The sequence below is a fragment of the Sinocyclocheilus rhinocerous genome, unplaced genomic scaffold (assembly GCF_001515625.1).
Source record: "Sinocyclocheilus rhinocerous isolate Xijiao unplaced genomic scaffold, SAMN03320098_v1.1 scaffold1137, whole genome shotgun sequence".
In the NCBI taxonomy this organism is placed as follows: Eukaryota; Metazoa; Chordata; class Actinopteri; order Cypriniformes; family Cyprinidae; genus Sinocyclocheilus; species Sinocyclocheilus rhinocerous.
Window position 1 is genome coordinate 205,643 of NW_015647153.1, and position 9,666 is coordinate 215,308.

At 34.7% G+C, this 9,666-nt stretch overlaps 1 protein-coding gene across 2 annotated transcripts in view; it reads left to right on the forward strand.

The window, feature by feature from the left end:
* The window catches only part of LOC107709021 (steroidogenic acute regulatory protein, mitochondrial-like), a 17,118-nt gene extending 7,898 nt beyond the window's left edge, over positions 1–9,220 (forward strand). The window contains exons 2-9 of one of the 2 annotated variants that reach the window (XM_016513417.1): positions 894–971; positions 1,972–2,082; positions 2,165–2,284; positions 3,562–3,698; positions 3,789–3,947; positions 7,057–7,241; positions 8,648–8,741; positions 9,018–9,220. In XM_016513417.1, the coding sequence (XP_016368903.1) occupies positions 2,019–2,082; positions 2,165–2,284; positions 3,562–3,698; positions 3,789–3,947; positions 7,057–7,241; positions 8,648–8,741; positions 9,018–9,128 (870 nt within the window). In that variant the 5' untranslated portion in view covers positions 894–971; positions 1,972–2,018 and the 3' untranslated portion in view covers positions 9,129–9,220. The remainder of the gene's footprint in view (positions 1–893; positions 972–1,971; positions 2,083–2,164; positions 2,285–3,561; positions 3,699–3,788; positions 3,948–7,056; positions 7,242–8,647; positions 8,742–9,017) is intronic. The other variant, XM_016513418.1, reaches the window with a different exon arrangement.
* The last annotated feature ends 446 nt before the right edge of the window (positions 9,221–9,666 follow it).

Genomic DNA, 9,666 nt, shown 5'->3' on the forward strand with positions numbered 1-9,666 from the left:
CGCATGAAATACACACACACACACACATACTGTATATATATATATATATATAGAAATGGATCGTACTCACCCACCATGGTTCCCGCATCGGAACCCCGTCCGAAGAAGCCTCTGGTCCGGACCATCAGTAAGGTGGGCACTATGAAGCCATAGAACCAACCAAACGTCATAGGTCCCCTGACGTTTAGAGTGAGATCCGTGGTGTGGCACACTCAGCTACCTCATCAGGAGAAAGGCCCTCGCCTTTATCCCGGTCTTTCAGCAGGTCAGCCTGATACGCTTGGAGCATCACCATCGTGTGCAATGAAGCGACAGCCCGACCTGCTGCTGCTGCGTATGCCCTGGCACTCATCCTAATCTTGGATGGCCTGAGTGGAATGAGTGCAAATTCAGTTTTGGATGAACTGTTCCTTTAATATTGTGAATGCCGTTATTCATCTCAAGTCAGTTCACGTTTTGTTCTCATCTGATAGTGTCAATGCAGTGAAATTGATTAATATTACTAAACCGTGAAACCCTTTAAAAATACTAATATTATCCTCTGAGCTGCTAAAACCCTCATGAATGACACCAGGAAAATATTAATACAAATATGTAATCATCCAGAAATTCTCATTCCTCTACTACAACAGACCTTGTGTGCATGATGGATTTTTCTAAATCAAATTAATTCTGCCTAGTTGATCATTTCAGACATGAAAACAAAGACAAACGACTTTAATTTGACACCCAGGATGAACAAATCTCTCTAAACTCTTTAATCTCAGTGTTTCAGGTGCATCTGTCGTCCTCATGCATGATGATTGAGAGCTTGTTCGTCACTGAAATCTCAATGAAAGCGTGTGGAAGCTATGATGCATGCTTCATATGAGGTGGATTTATGTGTGTTTCAGCACATCTACTGTCCTCTGGTCGGAGGTGTGGCGGCTGAAGGAGGTGAAGGTTTCTCTCAGGGTTTAACGGAGGTTAAGGTCAGTGTTAGGGTCGTTCTGCTGATCTCTCTAACTAGTTCTCAGTCTGTGGGACATTAAAGCTTTAAACACCTTGAAGAGAAGACATTTGTATGTATGTATAAACATGCTTTTTTTTTTTTCTTGTGCTGGTAATAAATAAAGGAATAATTCACTCAAAAATGAAAAAAAAACACAACACTTTACAATAAGGTCTCATTTGTTATCATTAGTTAATGCACTAAATAACATGAACTTGCAATGAGCAATATATTTCCATGGCATTTTTACCTTTGTAAATAAATAAATACATATTAAAGAAAATGTAGTTAACAATAATAACTAAATAAACAAACAATCTTAATTCACAGCTGTTATATGAATTTAAAACACTAACAAATGTTAACAAATTGTACCTTTATTGTACAGTGTTAACAAACAACTAATCAATCAAATAAATAAATAATTTAATAATAATATATACAATTATTTAATAAGAAATGCATTTCTTAGTTATAATAAATAAATAAAATTTACTTAATAATAATAAATAAATAAAATGTATGTCTTATCTTAACTCACAACTATTATATGACTTTAAAAGATTAAAAAATGATTGTAAAACGAGCATAAATAAATAAATACAAATATTAATTAATGATAAAGAAAGATTTTATTTAATGACATTAAAAAAGTAAAATTTCTATATTATCGTAACTCACAGCTGTTATATAACTTTAAAACACTAACAAATGAGACCTTATTGTAAAGTGTTATTAACCAAACAAATGAATACATAAAGGTTTTTAATAATAATAAATCAATATCTTAACCCACAGCTATTATCTGATTCGGACAGACATGAAGGTGACAGAATTGTGATTTTTATCATGTATAGCAGGTTCCAGTGACTTTAAACAGTGCAAACCTACATTCTTGTTCCTCCTGAATGTGGCCTTGGAGGCAAAGCCGAACTGAGTCCTATCTTGTAAATGGAGCTGTTATCTTCTCTGTCCTTCAGCGGCTCTATAAAAGCGTCCCGCGGCCTCCATCTCAGTGGGAGCCAACATGCTGCGGGCCGTCCTGAAGCTCTGCTGTGGAATCACATACCCACATCTACGGAGCATGGCAGGTGCAGGACCTAACGCTGCAGCTCGATGCGTGAGCTTGTGTTTGTATTGTGTTTTATTTATGCTGTTTTCGCTGTCCTGCAGGTCTGCAGCGAGCAGGTCTGCGGCGAGCAGCTCTGGCAGCGTTCGGCCAGGAGATCACACACTTACAGAGCAGAGGACAAATGGTCCTTCCAGCATGGATCCCTTTGAGATGGACTGAAAGTGAGTCTGTGCATTCATATTTAACCTCAGTTTCCATCCAATACTCCAGCAAAAAATCCACAGTTTGGAGTCAGTAAGATTTTTTAAAATGGTGAGCATAAAAAAATCTCTTCTGCTCACCAAGGCTGCATTTATTTGATCAAAAATACAGTAAAAATTTTAAAATATTATTAATATTTAAAACTGCTGTTTTCTATGTGAATATATTATAAAAAGAAATTTGTTTCTGTGATCAAAGCTGTATTTTCAGCATCATTACTCCAGTCTTCAGTGTCACATGATCTTCAGAAATCATTCTAATATGCTGATTTGCTGCTCAAGAAACATTTCTGATTATTATCAATGTTGAAAACAGTTGTGCTGCACAATATTTTTGTGGAAACGTGATGCGTTTTATTTTTCAGGATTCTTTGATGAATAGAAAGTTCAAAAGAACAGCATTTATTTGAAATAGAAAACTTCTGTAACATTATAAATGTCTTTACAGTCACTTTTGATCACTTTTTATGATGAATAAAATATTATTTTCTTTCAAATAAAAAAGTAAGAAAACGGAGTATAAAAAATAAACACCGACAATGATCCAAAAAGCATCTTCAGATTCAATGATGCAAGAAAATCTGACTGTCACATGATTAATGACACTCGTTTAATTACATTTGATCACTCACATAGAAATCTGACATATTTATTCTTCATTTTGTATGTATATATATACATGCATACATACCCTGGAGCACAAAAGCAGTGTTAAGTCGCTGGGGTATATTTGTAGCAATAGCCAACAATACATTGTATGGGTCAAAATTATTGAATTTTCTTTTATGCCAAAAATCATTAGGATATTAAGTAAAGATCATGTTCCATGAAGATATTTTGTAAATTTCCTACCGTAAATATATCAAAACTTAATTTTTGATTAGTAATATGCATTGCTAAGAACTTCATTTGGACAACTTTAAAGATGATTTTCTCAATATTTTGATTTTTTTTTGCACCCTCAGATTCCAGATCTTCAAATAGTTGTATCTCGGCCAAATAACAAACCATACATCAATGGAAAGCTTATTTATTCAGCTTTCAGATGATGTATAAATCTCAATTTTGAAAAATTGACACTTAAGACTGGTTTTGTGCTCCAGGGCCACATATATGTAAAAGGAAGTATAAATATTTTAGATTCTGCGCTGTTTCTATGTGAGTGATCAAATGTAAGTTTTATATAATTATTATTTTAATTGTTCAAAATCCTAAAACTTGTATATGAATGTCTCCAGAGACCGAGCCAGTGGAGCAGAGGACGGCTGCATTGGCCGATGAGGACGTGTTTTATCTGAAACAAGGAGAAGCAGCGCTGATTGAAGCTCTGAAGATCGTGGAGTCCGAGGACGGATGGAAACTGGAGATGGCTGAGGTGATTGTCTGCGAATCTAAAATGTTCTTCTGATGTGCAGATCGCCAGAATGTGCTCTCACAGGAAATGATGAACATCTTTTTCCTTTAGAAGAATGGAGATGTGATCTATAGCAAAGTTCTCACGGGCAACAGGAAGGTTTTCAGATTAGAGGCTGAATTGAACGCATCTCCAGAGGAACTTCACGACATCTTATTCTTCAGAATAGAGGAGATTCACGAATGGAACCCCAGCATCAAACGCATCAAAGTAAGACATGTATACTTATATTATTTATATCCTATAATATTTTCTTATTTTTTATTCATCAAGGATGCATTAAATTGATCAAAAGTGACAGTAAAGACATTTATAATGTTACAAAAGATTCTATTTCAAATAAATGCTGTTCTTTTGAACGTTCTATTCATCTGTGAATCCTGAAAAATAAAATGTATCACGGTTTCCACAGAAATATTGTGCAGCACAACTGTTTTCAACATTGATAATAATCAGAAATGTTTCTCGAGCAGCAAATCAGCATATTAGAATGATTTCTGAAGATCATGTGACACTGAAGACTGGAGTAATGATGCTGAAAATACAGCTTTGATCACAGAAATAAATTACAGTTTAACAGATATTCACATAGAAAACAGCTGTTTTAAATTGAAATAATATTTCACAATTTTTACTGTATTTTTAATCAAATAAATGCAGCCTTGCTGAGCAGAAGAGACGTCTTTCTAAAACATTGAAATTTTGAATGGTACTATACACACACACACACACATACATTATATATATAAAATCATCAAAGTCTGATGCTGTTATTCTGAAATTCTAAATAAATAAACAAATAAATATTTGACATACACTGAGGATAAATTGAGAAATTTCATTCCGAGAAGCATCATTTATTTATATAATTGTCAGATTTTATTCCTGATCTCCAGTATGTTCCTGAAACACATCTGAGACGATCATAAAACATAAGAGAAGAGCCTGAAACAGCAGTCTCACGGCTTCAATTCCCAAAGCAGAGGCTGACTGTAGATGTGAATGTTGCGTCAGATGATTTTTGGCTTGTTGAGCCGCTCTCCGGGACACACCGCTGTTTAATATTCCCTCTCGATAAATCAATAGAGCTAAATGTGTTCAGATCAGAGAACGGTGATCCTCTGCTGTAAGCAGATATTTGAGGTCAAAAGGGTAAATTGGTCAATTTTTCAGAATTAAAAAATCAAATGTGCAGCTAAATATGCAAAAATAATAATAATCAACATGAAAATATTTCTGCTTTTTGTTTCTGCATGTATAATTCAGTCTAAACAGTTACATTTTACAATGTAATTGCTAAAAACATTCATAAGAGCATTATGAATATTTATGCATTTATGTTATATATAAATATGATAGAAAACCATTCCACTGCTTTCTACTTTTAAGAATACTGTTAATAATAAAATAAAATAATAAACATAAATAATAATGTAATACTAGGCTTATACTACTGTAATTAAATAATATTTGAACAACTAAACATAATTATCACACGTTATTTAGTATACATTTTGATTCTCTATAATTGTTCTAATTGTAATTCATGCAGCAATGCTTATTAATATGAAAATTATACATAAGTAGTGTATTATGAATAATTCTCCACACCTAGCTGATAGTAAATTATAAATTGTGATACAACCAACCCGGAGAAAACCGACTGAACAGAGAGGAGACACAAACACATTATACAGAAGAAAGCCTCAATTGAAGTAACTTGCATGTAATTACTTTGTAACTTGTGCATCTTAATCTTGAGACAAATATCTTTTGCAAGCAGCTATGTGTCCGTCTCTAGATAATAAGCTCAAATGGGTTGTGTTCATGTGTCCTCAGGTCAGCGGCTCTGGAATTAATGCTGCGTTCACTACATGTCATAATCGCTGTAATTGCTAGATGACTATCTGGACAGAGATGTTCACTTCCTCAGACACGGAGTTATGCGTTTCTATGGCAACACTATTAACGCCAAATGTAATTTGTGTAATCAGTAGACAAAACCACAATACAGCAAATAACATAATGCAAATGCAGGTTAGAAGAAAGCCTCAATTGAAGTAACTTGCATGTAATTACTTTGTAACTTGTGCATCTTAATCTTGAGACAAATATCTTTTGCAAGCAGCTATGTGTCCATCTCTAGATAATAAGCTCAAATGGGTTGTGTTCATGTGTCCTCAGGTCAGCGGCTCTGGAATTAATGCTGCGTTCACTACATGTCATAATCGCTGTAATTGCTAGATGACTATCTGGACAGAGATGTTCACTTCCTCCGACACGGAGTTATGCGTTTCTATGGCAACACTATTAACGCCAATGTAATTTGTGTAATCAGTAGACAAAACCACAATACAGCAAATAACATAATGCAAATGCAGGTTATTTAGTGAGACATTGTTTACGAAACAGAAATAGGAAATAACTGCTTGACATTTTACTGCAAAAAACAAAACAAAACTGCTTGACATTTTACTGCAAAAAAAAAAAAAAAACTGTTTGCATCAGTCTTTTTTTGAGTTATGACAACTGCTAATGAAATTGGAAATTGTTCAGCCAACAAACTTCATAGCTTTAACTATTTTTGTGGCTCTGGAACCAATTCATCTTATCTTTTTCAGCTGCTTTGGCACGATCTGTATTGTATAAAGCGCTATACAAAATAAAGGTGACTTGACAAAACTCATCAAAATAATGCTCGCAGCTTAAAAGGTTTAATGAAATCAATCAATTAAAATTTTATGACTTGGAACCATGTATTTCTTTAAATTGGGGTAACAGGTCCCCTGAAATAGTGTTTAATGTGTGCTGAAGTTTTAAACGTTTTACAAGACAGAGTTCTCAGAATATTATGCGTTCTACAAGGATGCAGATGCTTTTTTCCTGTAATTTCGTCAGTTGAAGTTAAGTATTTAAAACAATGAAACTCAGAATTCTAGATAAGTTCCAGTGTTGAAAGGGGATATAATATAATACACTCTAAAAAAAATGCTGGGTTGTTTCAACCCAACTTTGGGTCAAATATGGACTAACCCAACTGTTGGGTTAAATTTTTCAATTAAATTTTTAACTCATATATAATATAATATAATAAAGTAGGTCTGTAATCTACATGTAGAGATCAGTGAGCATAAAGCAAGTCTACAGTGAATGGAGAATGTGAACCACTCAACTTTGCAGGTTTGCTTTTTGTAAGAAAAACATAAATTTCACAGTATAATCATTTTGTTTTCATTACTCTCTTTCCGTGTTATGTTTCCATTAAAAATGCGTGAAATTTGAAAGCTTCCAGCATTAAAACAAGCCGTTTATACCTTAGGTTCTGAAACACGTGGGCAGGAACACCATGGTTACCCACGAGGTTTCGGTGGAAATGGCGGGAAACCTGATTGGCCAGCGGGACTTCCTAAACGTCAGATATTCGTCCAAGAGCGAGTCACGTGTTTATTTCGGCGGAGCCGCAACGTGGATGGAGTCTCTGCCGCCTCAGCCCGGGTTTGTCAGGTAGAATAACGCCTGAGCTTCTGTTTCATTCACACCGAGCGCAAGTTTGAGATTTTATGTGAACTGAACACCGACTAAAATTTGGTTCTGCTTGTTACTCCAAGCTCTTATGTGCCTTCGGAAGACTTTGCATACAGCGCTCGAGCCGTATGCACCGCCGCTGAGGCGCTTTTCGCATGTTTTTGTAACAGTATAAATCACCATCCACTTTATGGAACGCAGAAGCTTAATTAATACAGGTTTGCATGGATGGGGTTGAATAACTGATGACAGTTTTACTTTTTGGGGTGAATTATTACTTTCATGTACATTTTAATTATACGTTACTATAACTGGACGAAGTATTGGAGTAAATGTAATTAATTACTGTACTTGAGTATCTTTTTGGATACTCTGTAGTTTTACTGCGTATCAAAGATATTTGCAACTTTTACTCTCTACTTCACTACAATTTTGAATAAGTATCTGTACTCTTTACTCCACTACATTTGTAAAGAGTGTTGCAATTACACATTACATTGTGCATGGCACGTAACAGTTTATTTCTGCTACAAAAGAAGTGATATTGCAACTACAGGGCACTGAAAGTACTATATCTCGTGCGTTTTGCCCTTACTCACCCACACTTGTCAACAATGCTGCTTTACGTGAATGCAAGTTTCTTCGCAATGCCAATGAGGCCAAAACCAGCTCATCCAGTGCAAGAAGACCTTGACTTTAATTTTACTTAACATTATATTTTCACTATTCTCCTATTCTTATCCTGCACTCTCAGGAAAAAAAGGTACAAAAGCTGTCACTGGGGCGGTATGTTTTCAAAAGGTACATTTTAGGTACTAATATATACCTTTAAGGTACCAATATGGACTCTTTAGGTACAAAGGTGTGCCTTTTGAAAAGGTACGCCCCAGTGACAACTTTTGTACTTTTTTTTTCTGAGAGTGTGTTATCATTGTAAAAGTTCAATAAACAAATTAAGCGAAACAAAAAATAAATAAATAAAAATTACTTAACATTATTTTATTTATCTGTTATACCGAAGCGACATTTTGTTTTATTTTGAGGTGTTCAGTTTTATTTTGGTTTTATAAAATAAACGTGATTGCTCTTCTCACACATCAACTCTTTCTTGTTTTTCACTGGCATGTCTCTTTGGCTCGTGCATCTTTGAGCCTATATTCAGTATGAGTAAAATACTTAAGTTCTGTTAAAATCAGATACTCTAAAAGAGTTTTACTCAAGTTGTTTTGGAATTGGAAACTTGTGGAGTAATTTTCACTGTAAGGTATCTGTACTTTTACTCTAGTATGGTTTTCAGCTACTCTTTACACCTCTGAACTGGACATAATCTGAAAGTAGTTTCTCACGGTAAAACCTGTCTGTAAGTGTGTGTTTGTTGTGTTCAGAGCTGAAGATGGACCGACCTGCATCATCCTGCAGCCGCTTCAGGACCGTCCCGACCGAAGTCGCTTCATCTGGCTGCTCAACATGGACATCAGGGTACAAAACATGCATGTTTTATGATTTATCAAGATTTTCCTGATTGTGAGCTGACCAGCAGATGAATGGGGTTAGTTATACACTGTAAAAAATGATTTTCAAAGTTGTACATAAAACATTTTACATGAAAATACTATTTCAGTGTTTTTGCTTCAGAATTGTATTTCAGTGTTACTTGGTATTATTTGTGAAATGTACTAGCAAGTTTTGCAGTGCAGAAGATTCCCTGTGATGTATTTCTGCAGTCGCGTGATGAACGTGTCCTTGTGTGTTCAGGGTTGGCTGCCGCAGTCACTAGTGAACAAGGCTCTTCCTCAAGCACAAGTGGACTTCACTAAACACCTGCGGCGCCGGCTGGCCACACAACACCCAGAAAACAAGAGCTGATGAGAGACGCTTCTGTCAGACGTCAACACTATAGGAACACAGCCATGCAACATACACCTCAGACGAACAGGATGAAAGTCATGTGGAAGATAGCAAAGTAGCAAATCAACTACTATGAAAATGAGTTGACCATATAAAATGACAATAAAAAATATCTTTCACAGGAGTGTTATATTAGTATCATTTTATTTATATTTTTAAATTTTTTATATTTGTATTTTTTTATTTCTGTTTTCAATTTAATTTTGGTTAAAGTATTAGTCTGTCAGTTCAGTTTTTTTGTCGTTTTTATTAAATATATCTGTAGTTTGTATAAATTATTTCAGTTTGTTTTTTTAGTGCAAGTTAAACTAAATGAAAATGATAAATATAAACACACAATTCTGATTTTATTCTCAAAATTCATCTTGCAAATTTACATCTCGCAATTCTGTTTTTGTTTCTGCCATGGAATAAAAAAACTATTAATTACATTTACATTTAGTCATTTAGCAGACGCTTTTATCCAAAGCGACTTACAAATGAGGACAATAAAAGC